General features: G+C 48.7%; 1 protein-coding gene across 2 annotated transcripts in view; it reads right to left on the bottom strand.

The window, feature by feature from the left end:
- Positions 1-12044, bottom strand: part of COL6A2 (collagen type VI alpha 2 chain) — a 53551-nt gene extending 41507 nt beyond the window's left edge. For both annotated transcript variants that reach the window (XM_050916481.1, XM_050916482.1), the window contains exons 1-3: positions 11830-12044; positions 7205-7348; positions 2140-2738 (exon numbers count right to left, since the gene is read on the bottom strand). In XM_050916481.1, coding sequence (XP_050772438.1) covers positions 2140-2738; positions 7205-7319 — 714 coding nt within the window. In that variant the 5' untranslated portion in view covers positions 7320-7348; positions 11830-12044. The remainder of the gene's footprint in view (positions 1-2139; positions 2739-7204; positions 7349-11829) is intronic.
- Positions 12045-17457: the final 5413 nt, after the last annotated feature.

Below are 17457 nucleotides of genomic sequence, written 5' to 3'. Positions count from 1 at the left end.
TGTTGGTTTTGTTAGTTAGGAGCTGAAGTGGACTGTAAGACTAGTTTTAAATGCTAGACGACACACACTGATCAATCACACCTAGTGCAGTATTTTGCCACCCCAAGCACCGCAGTCAGGCAGCCTCGGTGGCGTTTCTGTGGGTGATCTGCCGGTCCCGCGCCTTCAGCTTACCCACCGCCGAATTGCCGCCGAAACTGCGGGACCGGCGGACCTCCCGTAGGCATGCCGCTGAAAGCTGCCTGACTGCTGCCCTCCTGGCGACCGGCACGCCACCCCCTGCGGCTTCCAGCCACAGGTATGCACTTGGTGCACTATTGCCCGGAGCCGCCCCTGGCAGTATGGTGCAAGGAGGGAAGAAGAGCTTAACATTTGGGGGAACACTGATTTTGTGCAAATTTGAGCCCAGAACCTTTCAAGTCTGTAGCCTTCCTAGTAAAGTACAAGCACGTTTGCTGAGTTGGCGAATCGGACACTTCGAACAAAGGAAGAATTAACTAAGCCCTGAACGTGAAACCAGTAAGAATCCTAAGGAAATTTATCAATAATTTTTTAGTCAGACCCGGAGCCTGCAGACACGTATGCACATTCTTAACTGCAGGCGTCTGAGTAGGGGGCCCACTGAACACTTCTCGTGGGTCCATCAGATGCTGCCATAGCAAAGCTTTCATTGTAAAAACATGCCCCGGTTGTCAAAGATGCTGAGTATCTGCTGTTGTCACTGAAGTCAGATCTGAGGGAGCTCAGCAGCTGAAAGTTTTTAGCCCTTTATGGCTTTGGAGAAAACCTAACTGAAAAGGTGACAGTGCTCTGTCTATCTTGATATTGAGAGTTTGCCTTGCACAAGGTGCCCAGGTCATTCTGAGCATTCAGAGAGACCGACAGCATCTCTCCTCCTCAGCTCGGTGTGAACTGACCTTCTCACCCCAAGGGGGCAAGAACTCAGCGAAGTGTCAGCCTGGCTAACTACTTCATTTCACTCCAGCAGCGACATCCTGCTCCCAGAGGTTGTGGGAGGGATTTAGGATTGGAGGTGGAGCTTCTTTTCACCCTGACTCCTATTCCAAATAGAGGGAAACTGAGAGCAGTGAAGACTCCACCGTCCCCAGAGTGACAAAATGCAGGTTTCAGGAGCTAACCTTCCTCACCCAGAAGAGCTACTGGTGAACTGCAGATTGACCGTTTACATCCCCTCCTCCCACAAAGAGATATTGGCACCAGTTCTAACATTAGGAAGTAAAGTAATTCACCATAAAACTGGAGGCTCAAGGCTGGCTTATGGGGGTTCTAGGATATATGGAGGGAACACAGACACGGTGATGATAACAGGCAATGACTTGGCCCATCATAATTTCTCTCCTTGGGATGAACTGTCAGGGGGGAGGGGGCTCTGACACAAATTTTCCCCTTAAATATTTACTTACCATTTTATTAAACTGTGTGCACCAGCTGCCTCAACAGTGCCCAACTTCCAGGCCAGGCCTGGGCTGCACATACCTTTTGTACTGATCTACCCATTCTGCTAACAGGTGGGAGGGTTTGAGCGGTACAATTGCCTAGTGTGGACACAATTCTACTGGTATAAAGGTGCTTATACCACAATAGCTTATTCTCCTCATTCTCTGTGGATTAAGGCTTGGTCTGCAATTAAAAGCCATGTCAGCATAGCTACAGGTGTGAAAAACACACCCTGACAGCCGTAGCTACGCCGACAGTGCAGACACAACTATGTTGACGGAATAGTGCTTCTCTCGATGTGGCCAATGTTGTTTGGGGAGGTGGCGTTCCTGCACTGACAGAAAAGCTCCTTCTGTTGGTGTAGGTTGTGTCTACACGAGGAGGCTATGCTGGTATGGGCTCCATAATGTACACATAGACTAAGCAGTACTGGCCTAAGCACTTTAATCCTGGTATAACTGCATCCACTAGCTGGCTTATCTGAACCAGTGCAGTCAGAGCAGTACAACTTTTGTGTATAGACAAGCCCCTGGATCGCCTGTCCTTAGTCCCCAGTGCCTCTGTCCCAGCAGCCCAGTCCGACAAAATCTCTGTTGCATCCCTACCTGTGTCACAACGGCCTGACCCTGCACCCTCTGGCTGCAGCGTTAGGCTGGAGTGGTGTGCACCAATGTCCCTTACCATGACTTGGATAATCCGGTCAATGGTGTTCTCATCCACCTCAATTGCACCTCTCTTGGTGGTGGCATAGTTGTTGCGGTACAGCTCATGGGGGAGGTTGGCGATCTCCCGGAGACCCTGCTCGAAGATGTTCTGGCTGGGGGCCACTGCAAAGAGCTTGATACCTGCATCCCGGGCCTTCTCAGCCTGCATCTTCATCCCGCCACAAGGGCTGCCCGTCACATGGCCGTCTGTGATGACCACAGCAAAGTTTACGGCAGGGACTGCATGGGTCAGGATCTCACTGGTCATGTTGGAGATCGCGCAGTCTGTGAACGTGCCTCGGCCAATGTACTCAATGCCATTCAGCCTGGTGATGTACACGTCCTTGCTGTTGGTCAAGGCGCTGTAAATCTTCACCACGTCTGAGAAGTGAAGTCCCCCGAAATTCCACGTGATGGAAACTTGGTTCTGATAGACCTCGGTCTCCAGTTTATTGATGAAGGCTGGGATGAACTGCTTCATGTGTTCCACCAGGCTCTGGATGGGCACAGTCTGCAGGGCAATGCTCTCCGAGGTGTCAATGACAAAGTACACGTTGATGGGGCAGTCTATCTTCTCTGTGTGGAGATAATGGGGCAGATAGCATCAGGATGGGACTGAGACTGTGCAGGAGCAAACCCCACAGAGCAATGAGCACACAGTGTGCAGGAGCACACGACACAGACCTACCCCTTCTGCACATGGAACACCCCTGGAGGTGCTTTATGGTGATGGCTCATGAAAATGGCTATTGGTTAGAAACCGCGTCAAAGGAACATAAGAATGGCCATACTGGGTCAGAACAAAGGCCCATCTAGCCCAGTATCCTGTCTTCAAGCAGTGGCAAATGCCGGGTGCCCCAGAGGGAATGAACAGAACAGGTAATCATCAAGTGATCCACTCCCTGTCGCCAGTTCCTAGGTTCTAGCAAACAGGCTACGGACACCATCCTGGCTAACAGCCATTGATGGACCTATCATCCATGAATTTATACAGTTCTTTTTTTAACCCTGTTATAGTCTTTACCAGAGACTCTTCTGAAGGTCAAGTGTTCACAGGTTGACTGTGTGTTGTGTGAAGAAATACTTCCTTTTGTTTATTTTAAACCTGCTGCCTATTAATTTCATTTCCTGACCCCTAGTTCTTGTGTTATGAGAAGGAGTAAACACTTCCTTATTAACTTTCTTCACACCTCTATCATATCCCCTCTTAGTCATCTCTTTTCTAAGCTGAAAAGTCCCAGTCTTATTAATCTTGCCTCATATGGCAGCTGTTCCATACTCCTAATCATTTTTGTTGCCCTTTTCTGAAACTTTTCTAATTCTAATATACCTTTTCTGAGATGTGGCGACCACATCTGCATTCAGTGTTCAAGATGTGGGTGTACCATGGATTTATATAGAGGCACTATGATATTTTCTGTCTGATTATCTATCCCTTTCTTAAGGATTCCCAACATTCTGTTCACTTTTTTTACTGCTGCTGCACAGTGAGTGGATGTTTTCAGAGAACTATCCACAATGACTCCAAGATCTCTTTCTTGAGTGGTAAAAGTCGACAGGTGCAGAGGAGCACGTGGTTTGGACAGAGACACCCCTTGGGGAGGACCTATTAATGGAGATTCTCTAGTAAGGAGGAGAGGATGGAAGATAATAAAATACAGGTAGGATCTAATGAGAAACAGTCAAATGAAAAAAGGTCCTATTCAATTACATCATGTAATGACAGACAGCTAAAAAGTGACAAGTTTTTAAAGTGCTTCTCTATAAATGCTAGAAGTCTAAATAATAAGATGGGTGAACTAGAGTGCCTCATATTAAATGAGGATATTGATATAATAGGCATCACAGAAACTTGGTGGAATGAGGCTAATCAATGGGATACAGTAATACCAGGGTACAAAAATATATTAGAAGGACAGAACAGGTCATGCTGGTGTGGGAGTGGCACTGTATGTGAAAGAAATCATAGAATCAAATGAAGTGAAAATCTTAAATGAACCAAACCGTACCACAGAATCTCTCTGGCTAGTAATTCCATGCTCGAAAAATAAGAATATAGCGGTAGGAATATATTACAGACCACCCGATCAGGATGGTGATAGTGACTGTGAAATGCTCAGGGAGATTAGAGAAGCTATTACAATAAAAAATTCAATAATAATGGGGGATTTCAACTATCCCCATATTGACTGGGTACAAGTCACCTCAGGAAGGGATGCAGAGATAAAGTTTCTTGACACCTTAAACGACTGCTTCTTGGAGCAGCTAGTCCTGGAACCCACAAGAGGAGAGGCAATTTTTTATTTAGTCCTAAGTGGAGCACAGGATCAGGTCCAAGAGGTGAATATAGCTGGGCCGCTTGGTAATAGTGACCATGATATAATTAAATGTAACATCTCTGTGGTGGGGAAAACATCACAGCGGCCCAACACTGTAGCCCTTAATTTCAGAAAGGGAAACTACACAAAAATGAGGAAGTTCGTGAAACAGAAATTAAAAGGTACAGCACATAAAATGAAATCCCTGCAAGCTGCATGGAAACTTTTAAAAGACACCATAACAGAGGCACAACTTAAACGTACACCCCAAATTCAACATAGTAAGAGAACCAAAAAAGGCTAAACAAAGTAAAAGCAGCAGTGAGAGGCAAAATGGCATCCTTTAAAACGTGGAAGTTAGAACCTAGTGAGGAAACTAGAAAGGAGCATAAACTCTGGCAAATGAAGTGTACAAATATAATTAGGAAGGCCAAAAAAGAATTTGAAGAACAGGTAGCCAAAGACTCAAAAAGTAGAAGCAAAATTTTTTTCAAGCACATGAGAAGCAGGAAGCCTGCTAAACAACCAGTGGGGCCAGTGGACAATCGAGATGCTAAGGGAGCACTCAAGGACGATAAGGCCATTGCAGAGAAACTAAATGAATTCTTTGCATCGGTCTTCATGGCTGAGGATATGAGGGACATTCCCACACCTGAGCCGTTCTTTTTAGGTGACAAATCTGAGGAACTGTCCCAAATTGAGGTGTCATTACAGGAGGTTTTGGGGAAAAATGATAATCTAAACAGTAATAAGCCACAGGAACCAGATGGGATTCACCCAAGAGTTCTGAAGGAACTCAAATATGAAATTGCAGAACTACTACTTGTAGCCTGTATCCCAACATTTAAATCAGCTTCTGTACCAGATGACTGGAGGACAGCTAATGTGACCCCATTTTTTAAAAAAAGGCTCCAGAGGTGATCCCAGCAAATACAGGCTGGTAAGCCTGACTTCAGTACAGGGCAAACTGGTGGTTTTTGTAAATGGAAATCATGCCTCCCCAATCTACTAGAATTCTTTGAGGGGGTCAACAGGCATGTGGACAAGGCGATCAAGGCAGACTGCAAAGCAGATAGATAAAGGGGGATAAAAGCAGACTGCAAAGAGCTACAAAAGGATCTCACAAAGCTGGATGGCTGGGCAACAAAATTGCAGACAAAATTCAGTGCTGATAAATGCAAAGTGATGCACATTGAAAAACATATCTATAAAATGATGGGGTTTAAATTAGCTGTTACCATTCAAGAAAGATTTTGGCATCATTGTGGACATAGGCACCAACTTTTCCTGGCTCTGGTGGGTACTCGTGCCCCCCTGCTCCCAGTCCTGCCCCGATTCCAACCCTGCCTTGCTCCCTCCCACCTCCATTCCAACTCTTTCCCCAAACCCCTGCCCTGGCCCTGCTTCTTCCCCACCTTCTCCCCTGAGTGTGCCACATTCCCGCTCCTCCTTGCTGTTTCGCGGCGGCAAGCGCTGGGAGGAGAAGCGGGGATGGTGCGCTCAGGGGAGGAGGTGGAGGAGGAGGTGAGGTGGGGCGGAGTGAGGACCTGCTGGTGGGTGCAGAACACACACCAATTTTTCCCCGCGGGTGCTCCCATGGAGTCGGCGCCTATGATTGTGGACAGTTCTCTGAAAACATCCTCTCAATGTGCAGCGGCAGTCAGAAAAGTGAACAGAATGTTGGGAATCATGAAGAAAGGGATAGATGATAACACAGAAAATCTCATATTGCCTCTAGATACATCCATGATATGCCCACATCTTGAATATTGCATGCAGATGTGGTAACCCCTTCTCAAAAAAGATATATTGGACTTGGAAAAGGTTTAAAAAAGGGCAACAAAAATGATTAGAGATATGGAACGGCTTCTGTATGAGGAGAGATTAATAAGACCAGGACTTTTCAGCTTGTAAAAGACATGACTAAACGGGGATATGACAGAGGTCCATACAATCACTCCTAATATGGAGAAAGTAAATAAGGAAGTGTTATTTACTCCTTCTAGTAACACAGGATGGGCAGGGACGGTGTCCCTAGTCTCTGTTTGCCAGAAGCTGGGAATGGGCGACAGGGAATGGATCACTGGATGATTCCCTGTTCTGTTCATTCCCTCTGGGCCACCTGGCATTGGCCACTGTCAGAAGACAGGATACTGGGCTAGATGGACCTTTGGTCTGTCCCAATATGGCCATGCTTATGCTCTTAACAGCTAATTTAGACCCATTTTTATATGTATAGTTGGGATTATGTTTTCCAATGTGCATTACTTTGAACTTAACATTGAATTTCATCTGCAATTTTGTTGCCCAATCACCCAGCTTTGTCTACACTGGGCTTTGTCTACACTGACTTCTTAGAATGGGTTTGGGAGGGAGGTGCAGGGAGGATAAGGAATGGTAACTCACAATGTACACACAAACTGGGTCCACTGTGCTATCTACAGTGATATCCTGCCTCCCCTAGACTGAGATCCTCATGCCCAGACATCCGCACCCCAGCTCATCCCTCAGGAATGGGAGCTGCATGTGTGCCCTGCCCCACCCACTGGGCAAGGAAGCTCCTCGGGGCTTGGTACTGTGCAGCCAATGCAAAGGAGCAGTGAGCTCTGGCATGCCATGGAGGGGCCCCTCTGAGCAGCCTTTAGAACTGAACCCAGGGGAGTTTTCAGTGTTAATGCTGAATACAGAGGACAGAGGCAGAGAGACGAGTTATCCTGTTGGTACCTGGGCAGGCAGCTGAACGAGGACTGAAGGCTGTGAACTCGATCTCATCATACTGAGCCTGGAGGGGAACCAGCGTCATGCAAAGAAGAACAGCAAAAAAGGCTGGTTGGGACATCTTAGCCACCTCACTTCACATTCAGCTTCCTGCAGGAGAACAAACCAAACCCAGGGGTCAGTCAGGGGAATTAGCCACTGGAACAACTTACCAAGAGTCGGGCTGGAGTCTTCTGACTGGACATTTTAAAAATCAGGAGCAGATGCTTCTCTAATAGTGCCCTCGTCACCTGGCCTGCGTTATGCAAGAGGGCAGACTGGATGATCACAGTGCTCCCTTTGGGGCCTGGAACCTGCAATTCACAGCACACAGCATCCAGGGCAATGCTAGTCGCGACCCACCAAGCAAAGTGCTCACTGTGCAGTTGGGAGTGTGGCTCCACCCTCATTCAGCACAGAGTGGCTGTACCTTGGGACTTGCAGTCAGGTTTCAGGTCTAACTAATCCAGCTAAGTTATTTTAAATACCCCTCTTCTTGGAGTGCGGCTGGAAGTTGTTTTTAAGCAGCTTTTACCTCATGCCAGATGGGTGGTTGCTTCCCCAGCCCATGTTGCTCCAAGGGAAGGGGTCTAGTGGCCAGCGCAGCAACGCGAGATTCAGGCTGTCCTGACTGCACTGACTCACTAGGGTCATGCTGGTTCCACCAGTGTCATGTCACTGGGTCCAACAAGGCCATTTCTGACTTACAGTGATGTGAGATCAGCACCACAGCCATTGTCTGGCCTCGTGCCAGTCACTTAACCACTCTGCCTTTGTTTCCTCCCCCGGAAATCGGGATACCATGCCCATAGCACCCTACCTGTCAGCAGGGTGCTGAGAAAACATGGCCATGTCTGCAGAGTGCTTGAGGGGCTCGGATGAGAGCTGTGCCAAGCATTCTGGGACCCCCAAATCCTCCAGTATTACCCCTCAGCCCTTTGGGCCCCATCCTGAGCCCCAGGACTGTAGCCAGCATTCAGAGGGCATCTGCCTATTAAAGAAATACTTCAGATGTGCTCGCAAAGCGAAATCAGCACCCATTTGTTTCGTTTGCAGGGAAGCGCCATGGAGAGCTATGTTGCTGTGCAGTCTGGGGCCAATCATTGGAGCATAGGCTGGCTCAGGAATTAGCTGATTATCCCTGGCCCTGCCAGCTGGCCAGGGACCACCTCCATGTGACCTATGTGCAGTGAGAAGGATCCTGAGTCTAGCTCACAGTAGACAGGGGCTCACAACAGCAAAGACAGGCATCAGCCCATGTGGCAATTTGCTGCCCCATTGGAGAAGCCAAGGAGTGGATGAGTACGGCAAGAGATTGCCTCTCAGCCTTCCAGCAGAGGACTGGGGTGCACTAGCAGCGTGGGGCGGAGAAGCTCCACCAGCCATGGCCTCTTCTGCACCAGGATGAATGATGCTACTAGAAGAGTAGTGCTGACTTGGAGCTGCAGGTGTGTACCCAGAGCCTTCTCTCCTCTGTGCACACACACTCCTGTGACACATACGGCACAGCAGTGCCCCACAAGAGCCCCAGGACAACCCCCCTGCCATTTGTAACCAGAGATTTCCCTTGGGACAGGCATGCTCCCATCAGAGTCGCTGCCTGAGCAGCAGTTAAAGCAGCCGGGGTCCTCACTCCATCTCAGCCCCACCCCCCACCTCTCCAGCCCACCTCAGTGCACCCCTGCCCCACCTCAGGTGGTACCATTACATCTGCTTCCCCCAGCCTTCCCTGGGGGCAGCATGTTCACCAGGCCCACATGCCAACAGGACCACAGGTCACTGGCTGGGTGCTGTCCCCTGCCGTCCCCCTGGATACCATGGAGGGTTCTCTGCTGAGTCCAGGACCCACGTGGAGGCAGTGAGCAGGTTGGGGAGGCGTGGGTGAGCGGAGTGAGGGACACACACTGACCCTTCCCCAGGCAGCCCCGCAGAGAGGTGCCCAGGGAAGGTCATATCACCTGGGCTGTATTACCTACTCTGGCTCACATAGGGCGCCCGGACAGTCTGGCCTGATGAGGAGTGGCCCCCACTGATCTCACGGGCCTGCAGGCACTGAGGGAGTGATTTGGCAGAGTCCATGAGGGGACCCTCTCAAAGCTTCCCCCAACCTCTCCTCCTCCAAAGTCTGGGAGTCAGAGGTGAGACATCCCTGCCGGTAATAGAGACAGGAGGAGCAGCCCTGGGACTCACCAGCCCTGGCTTCATGCCCATGGAGTGGATGCAGAAGGCCCCAGCCTGTGCAGTGATCCTCTCCCTGCGTGTGGTTCAGGCCTCACCTCAAGGAATCGATGGAGACTTGAGGGGGCACGTGCAGACGCAAGGCACTGTGCAGTGCTGCATGCGAGCCCAGGAGCTCACCCATCCACACCTGTCCTAGGTTGCCCTGTTTGTTTGCAGCATGCCCTAATGGCCAAGCAGTGGCCTGGCAAGGACAGTGGCCGTGCAGGAGACTGCCGGGTCTGCACTTGCAGGCAGAATGGAAAGACATCTCTCCCTCCCCTGAACTCCTCATGGCAAGAGAGCAGCTCCACCCACCATTTGAGATGATCCCCAACAAGTCTTGTTGCACACAATCACGTCATTCAACCATTTGTCCCCACTGCCCTTCCCTATAACAGTGGGGAGACGTTGGCTGGTGGAGTGTGGAGTCCTGTGAAATGTGGCAGTAATTTCACAATGAGGGATACAGATTCCCTCTGCTCACAGATCAGCAGGACACCAGCTAGCAGACATGACAGACCTTCTTTCCCATCCTTGAGAGTGGAGACAGCTGGCAGATCCCCTAGCATGCCAGAAGGGCCAGCTCAGTGCCACAGAACCTCCCTGCATAGCCAGGGTCCCCTATACCACTCTGGTCCACTCACCCAACTGTGAGAGCTGAGAGCATCAGCAGGTGAGAATCCCTATCTTGTGTGCCTCCTACACTGAAGATCTACTTGGCATCCCTGAGAGAGGCCTGAGCATCTCACTTGCCAGAGGTGCCCCTAGCAAACCAGTCCCAGCCTCAGTGTCTGGGCTAACACTGTATGGAAGCAGCTGAGTTAATGCCACCAGATGGGTTTTGCTCACAGGAAGATAACTATTCCCACGTGCATCATCCCACTGATGGCGAATCTACAATAACATTTCACACGCCATATTCCTGCTTGAAGAACCATCCAGGCCCATGGTTTTCATGGCAGTGGCTATGGGTTGTGTTGAGGCTGTGGAGAAGCAGGATATGTGCACTGGAATATGTGATCTCGGGGCACAACCTGTGGTCTGCAGTTACATAGGCACCCTCTGTTCTAGCTCTGTCCAAGGCACTAGGGTTTCTTCTGAAAATCAAGTAAGATAAAACTAGGAGAAATCTGTGCCCTCGTCTGCAACAAATGCCCAGGCAAATGCCTTCCTCCTGCCCTCGCGCACACGCAGGCTGGGCTCACTCAGTGCAGGTGCCAGTAGTTTCAGTGTGTGTCAAACAATCTGCTTAGATCTTTCCCTTAGTGCTCAGTTGTTGGTTCCCAGGCAGACCACCCACTGCAAAGCATTCCCCTCCATTGCCTGGCCCCCAGCTCTACCTCGTCTATCAAACACCACAGGACTTCAAACAGCACAGACAGCATGGGAAGGAGGCAGCCAGAGGCCTGGGAATGTCATTTTGTGAGGGAGGAACAATCTCGGTCTGGGTGCCCTTTTCACTTGTGCAGAAACAGCACCTCTTCCAGGGGATGGCTTATACTGCCGTGTTAACCACACCCATCAGCAAACCGCTGGAATTGCAGTACTAGTGAACCAGCCACATGCACATTTCACTGTGCGCAGCTAAAGCAGTGTGCATGAAATCAGAGTATACGCCGTAAACCCATCAGCCCGAACAAAGCAAGTTACGTGTACCCTAGCAATAACACCGAGCCCTGTTCAAATCCTGCCAGTCACCTCTTCGCAGAAAATCGACTTGCTTGTGAAATTCAACAGACCAAAACACCCGATTTCTGTGAGGAGCAAAGAGCATTTTGTATTCCTGTGTCACTGAAAGTCAAAGAGACGCCCTTGGGTCTAATAATTCAGGCTTTGTAGCAGCATCAACATTCTGGTACTGCTTCAGTGGGCCAAGTCTGTCCCTCAGGTAATGCCACTGGCTTCAATAGAGTTACACTAGGGATTAATTTGGCCCAACAAGTTTTATAGTGACTGACTAGCCCCTTGGCCATAATGCCTGAAACTTGAGTTCAGTCCCTTGTATATGAACTTTCCTTGGGTCTTGTGAAGAGCAGAAGCTGCAGAATCTCTCCCAAAAAGGTTTCCTTCAGAAAGTGGCCTCATTAACAATTATTCTAATCCCAAGAGAGTTTGTTGCCCAGAATATCCACACATGTAAATCTCTGAACTATGGAGCAGCTCAGAGAGGTAAGCGTTTACTGTGTCTAGTCTCTAAAAGCAACATGCCTAGAAATTCTACTGTATCAACTTGATCAAGAGTTCACAAACAGCAGCACAAACACAGCCTGAAGATAAAAAAGTTAGTTTCGCTGTTCACATCTGCAGCAGCTTCAAAAGAAGCAGGAAGGTTTATGGAGATATCAAATGGTGAAGCAAGAGTCTTTGCCTACCTGAAAACAAGATCGAAGTTTCCTCCAGAAAGTCAAATCAGGAAAAGAAGAGAAAAGTCTTGGAATCTTTTTGTCAATAGGGCTTCTGCATCTTTGGTTGGAAGGGTTGGATTTCTTTTCTTGAAGTTTTTGGTGTCTATTTTTGATGAAGAGAAGGGATCAGTTGGGAGTGGCAGAGGCTTCTCCAGCCGAGAGCCTCTGTTCTCTGGCAAAAAAGAAACTGCCTACTTTATAATTCTCCTCCTTCAGCTCTGTCTGTGACAGAGACCAAAGATGTCCTTACTCCAAGTATCCACAGGGTGTCAGTGCGGATCCATCGAAGCCCCACTAGGCTAGGCTGGGGAGTGGGAATCACCCTCCAATCACTCCTTTCCCTGGGGGTGTCTGGAGTGGGGTGAGGGGATGCTGTAATGTTGCAGTTAGGAGATTATTTTAAACAAAACGGAAGAGGAAATCATGTTTTTCCAAGCACAGGAGCTCTCCTTGTGCCTGCCACATGGATTTTCACCACTCACTCATGTTACTCCTCTTCCCCCCATTTGTAACCTATCTTGAGGAGAATGCATAACATGGACTGGCACATTTCAAAACAAGAAGGCCTCAGACTTCAGCTTCCCACAGCCTTTACAAATATTCGCCTCTTACTCAGGGACCCTGGCAACCTCCTGGCCAGGAAAATGTCCCGATCCAACCCCCATTAATGTCACTAATGCAAAGACAAACACAATAGGGTGAATGGCAGCACCAGTGTCCCCACATCATCCTATGCCTTCCCTGCCCTTGGACACTGCCATGAACTGACCTCTCAATCTAGGGGTGGGGGAGCAGGTCACTCTCCAAACCCATTCAGCCTTTGGCCTCTCGGAGGGACCTGCCAGTAGTGGTGCTGGGTTTGTAGCCTGTGCATAGCTCTCACAGGCTGAGCCCTGTTGGGTTCCAAGTACAAGGCAGACCCATCATTTTAATGAATACCCATGTTACTATTTGTTTTCCTAATCTGATTTTTGCTGTTTCCCTGCTATTGTAACTGCTCCATGCCCAGTGTACCCCCAGGGCCGGTGTAACCATTTAGGCGACCTAGGCAGTCGCCTAGGGCACTAGCATTTGAGGGGCGCCATTTTCTTCGGCAGCGACTGCGGCAGCCAGATCTTCAGCCGCTCTGGTCGCCGCTGGCATTTAGGCGGAGGGAGCTGGGGCAGAGGAGAGCAGGGAGGGCCGCCAGCAGCAAGTAAGGGAGGGGGGAATGCAGGGGAACTGCCCACCCCAGCGCACCCCTGCCCTGCCTCCTCCCCGAGCTGATTGGTGCCGCAAGCCTGGGAGGCGGGAGAAGTGAAGCAGCGAGGCATGCTCGGGGTGCTCGTGTGCGGAGCAGGGGTGAGCTGGGGCAGGGGGAGGGGTGCCTCAGGGCAGAGGGTGGGGGGTGGGAAGCTGCCACAAGGGGGCTGCCTCAGGGCAGGGGGAGGAGCTGCCAAGGGGGGATGCCTCAGGGTGGGGGAGTGAGGGGGATAGGGTGCAAGCTGGAAGTTTCGCCTAGGGTGTGAAACCTCCTTGCACTGGCCCTGTGTGCCCCATGCATTTCAGTTCAACAGTCTAGCAGTCCTGATTTACTGATGAGTCATTTACTCTGCAGTACTGTACATGGAAAAGCCCCACATGGAAAAAAAGCCTCTGCATGTAATTTTCCAATTATTTTCTATATACTTATGTGGTTTTCAAACTGTGACGTAGGGACTACCAAAGGTCACAGAGCCCTTCGTGGTGGTCCACGGAATGGAATATTTGAGAACCAAGCAGTGAGGTGGACTGCTGGCTCATGATAAGGTCTTTCTTTCCCAGAATGCTCTGCAGAGTGGAAAACTTGGAGAACCCTGGAGGCAGGACTTAGGGTACAGTCATAAATGGGCAGTTTCCTTTTGTGAAACATATATGGTATGAAACTAAGTATGCTTGAAATAATAATAAAATAAACAAAACAAGCAAACAACAAACAACAACAAGGAATGTGAATGTAGAATATAAAGGTGCTACTCTAGCTTTTCCAAAACTGTAGAAATCTTGAGAAATTACAGAGTAGAAAAAGGGGGGAAAGAAGAAGAGAAAACAAGAAAACCCCAAGATATAATTCATTCTATGGCATTCAGTGGTGGAAAACAGAAAGAAGAAAACAAACATCCAACATTTTCAAAGTTTTCAGTTTTTGAAAATTGCATCAAAGTAAAAACTGTTTCAAATTTTTCCAGCAAAAATTGAAAGTTTAAGCCAAAACATTTCAAATGAATGAATCTTTCAACCAACTGTAAGATAGATAGATTTAGATGACTCCCTTCCCATCTGGTATCTGACTCGTTACATACCATGAAAAATATACTCAGTCCATGCGTGTACAATCTAGGCCAAATTCTATTCTTGGGGCATGTCATCAGGATCCTAGCAATGATAGTTAGGACCAAGGATTAGAACAGGGTCAAACCTGAGGCTGGGAGTGGCAGAGAAGTTCATAGTCAGGTTCCAGGCCAAGGTCAATACCAAGGATCAATACAACGCACACTCAACCTGTGAAACTCTTTGCCAGAGGATGTTGTGACTGCCAAAAGTATAACAGGGGTAAAAAAAGAACTAGATAAGTTCATGGAGGATAGGTCGATCAATGGCTATTAACCAGGTTGGGCAGGGATGATGTCCCTAGCCTCTGTTTGCAGAAGCTGAGAAAGGGTGACAGGGGATGGATCACTTGATGATTACTTGTTCTGTTCATCCCCTCTGAAGCACCTGGCATTGGCCACTGTGGGAAGACAGGATACTGGGTTAGATGGACCTTCAGTCTGACCCAGTATGGCCATTCTTATCAGAGGTCGAGTCAGGTTTCAGGCTCCAGCTTAGGAGGCAAAGTCCAAATCAAGCCAAAGTCGAAGCCTGGCGCCAAGGAGCAGGAAAGGTCAAGGCAGCTATAGGAGAGCTGTACTGATGTTTGAACACTACCTGGAACACTCCTTGGGTTTATATAGGGCAGGAGCCAATCAGGAGACATGAGGCTGCTTCCTGTCAGACCCCTTGAGGTAGGACTTCCTATGGTCTGCGTCCACAGCTGGTCATAGGCAGTGGAGCGCAAGTTGGTTACAGCTACTGCAGGTTGGCAGCATGGACATGTCTACTACCTGGCAGCTCTGCAGGCCCAGGCTCTAGGCCTGCTGGCCCTTACATTACCCTACCTACACAGAAGCCTACCATGAAGTTAGGACATGGGCTCCTAGGATCCCCTTTCTAGGACATTATTCTCCCAGTCTCTGAGATACCATAGGAAACTGTGACTGATTTTTTATTCCAGTCTCTCCTGGACCTCATGCTCATCATGTCCTTGGACCTGTACCAAAGAGGGGGGTGGGTGAGCCAAGTGAGCAAAGCTGTTGTCAATATAGGGTTAGCAAGGATACATGAAACATTGGGTGTATTTTGAGGGATCTGGGTAACTCAAGTTTCATGGTCACTCAGCTGATTACTTGGCTGATAGAACACGTGCTGAGGTATGGAAGGTCCATTTTACAACATGGCTATTTGGTAGCTGAAAACCACCCTTTTTGCCCGATGCTGCAAGCCTGGCCTTCTCAGTGCTGTTGGTCATATACCACTTGTAGTCTTCCTTGGCCTTGTCCACATGGGTCTTGAGTTCTTCTTGGATCTCCTGGATCTGTTGCAACCAGTAGGCGACTGCGTGATTGGTGGAGCAGACAGGTGTGGCCAGATGGAGATGAGGGTGGGAGCCACAACTGGCACAGAACAGACTCTGCCTGGTGGAGACATAGTCGGTGTTGTTCTAAGCAAACTCTGTTTGGGGTAGAAGGGTTGAGCAATTGCCCTTGTGAAGCAGCACAAGTACTGTTCTAACTCTTAATTCATCTGTTTGGAGTGACTGTCAGTTGGGACATCTGTATATTACCTTAATACAAATATATGATATTATAATCATCTATTGAGTTAAAAGCTGCTGAAAAATACAAACTTTGAGATATGAATTGGGGCCTCATGTGAGGATCCATGTATACCTATACTGGCTACCAAGCACCCTCCAGATAGTGGCGCCACTCTTTGAAGGGCACTTTGATGGCTCGAAGCTCCTTATCTAGAATTTCATAATTCTGTTCACCTAGAATGAGCTTCCAAGAACAGTAGGCGCAAGGGTGAAGGTGCTGTGTCTTTGAGCAAGTATGATCCCAACTGCCACACTGGAGGCATCTGTCTCAGTGATTAAGAGTCATGCTAGGGCAGGGTGGACCAGGATCAGGGCTCTTGTAAAGGGCATCTTGAGCTGATTGAAAGCTTGTTGTGCCTCTGGATACCAAGTGAAAGTGATGCTTTTGCACAGATGTGCTGTCAATGAGGTGATTTGGCTTGAAAACCAAGAGATGAAGTGCCTATAACAGTTAGTGAACTCCAGGAAGTATTGTTGTTCCTTGATGTTGGGGGAGAGGGGAATGCCCAGATCTATACTGCCTCCATCTTCTTTGATCATTCGGAGACCGTCAGGAGACAGGATTTAGCTCAGGAACTCCATGGAGTGCTGGTCAATGCTGCACTTTTCCAGCTATGCATCCAGACTGGATGTGTTGAGTGTGTAGCATGAAACCCTCAGAAAACATGAGGATACCAGCTAGGTAGACTACCATGTATCAGTCTTGGATGTCATGGAAGGCCTTGTTTATGAAGTATTGGAATGTTGCAGTGGCATTTGTGAGGCTAAATGGCATTACCAGGTATTCATAATTGCCATAACACATTCGAATAGCTGTCTTCCACTCATCCCTGCTTCAGATTCAAACCAGGTTGTAGGCCCCGCACAGGTCAAGTTTTGTGAATACATGAGCCAATTGTACATGGTCCACTAGTTCCAGGATGAGTGGAAGTTGGTATGTATTCCTGATGGTAACCTGATTGAGGGCTTCCATCTTTCTTTTTAACAACAGAACTGGGGCCCTGGCGGGAGAGGTAGGTGGCCCTATGAAGCCCTTGGCCAGATTATCCTGGAGACAGGAATGCAGAGCAGCCAGCTCAGGTTCTGACATTGTGCAGATACAGCCAAATGGCACCTTGGCATCTGATTGCACTCAACTGGGAAATCATAATCCTGGTGTGGATGTAAGGTGTCAGCATCCTTTTTCTTGAAGACATCACCATAGTCACTGTACTTGTGGGGCAGTGCTGTAGTCAACTCTGATGGTGTTCCCACCTGACCCACAGCCAGGTCCTGGTGGTGCACATCTTGTTTCTGGGGCTCATCAGATGGTGCATGTAGACAGACTTGCTGGCAGAACTTGGAGAAAGAGCTAACTTGGTGCTCATGCCAAAGGATGTGCAGATCGTGAACCACCAGTGATGAAATTACAAAGATTATGTGGAAGTGAGAGGAATGATCTGCTCACAACTGAAAGTCATCCTGATGCTCCCACATGGCAACTTCCAGAGGTGGTATCTTGTGTGTTCCTGGCACCAATGAAATCTATAGTTTCCACTAAATTGGGACCCATTTTTAGTTGAACCGGAATATTCAGAGGCTGGGCCTTATTGACATCAATGAAGTTGTCCACTGTCCTGTAATCCACCAGTGCCCACTGTGGTGGAATTTGATAAGGCTCC

Source organism: Gopherus flavomarginatus, chromosome 10 (assembly GCF_025201925.1).
Source record: "Gopherus flavomarginatus isolate rGopFla2 chromosome 10, rGopFla2.mat.asm, whole genome shotgun sequence".
In the NCBI taxonomy this organism is placed as follows: domain Eukaryota; kingdom Metazoa; phylum Chordata; order Testudines; family Testudinidae; genus Gopherus; species Gopherus flavomarginatus.
This window is presented reverse-complemented; position numbering and strand designations above follow the sequence as displayed.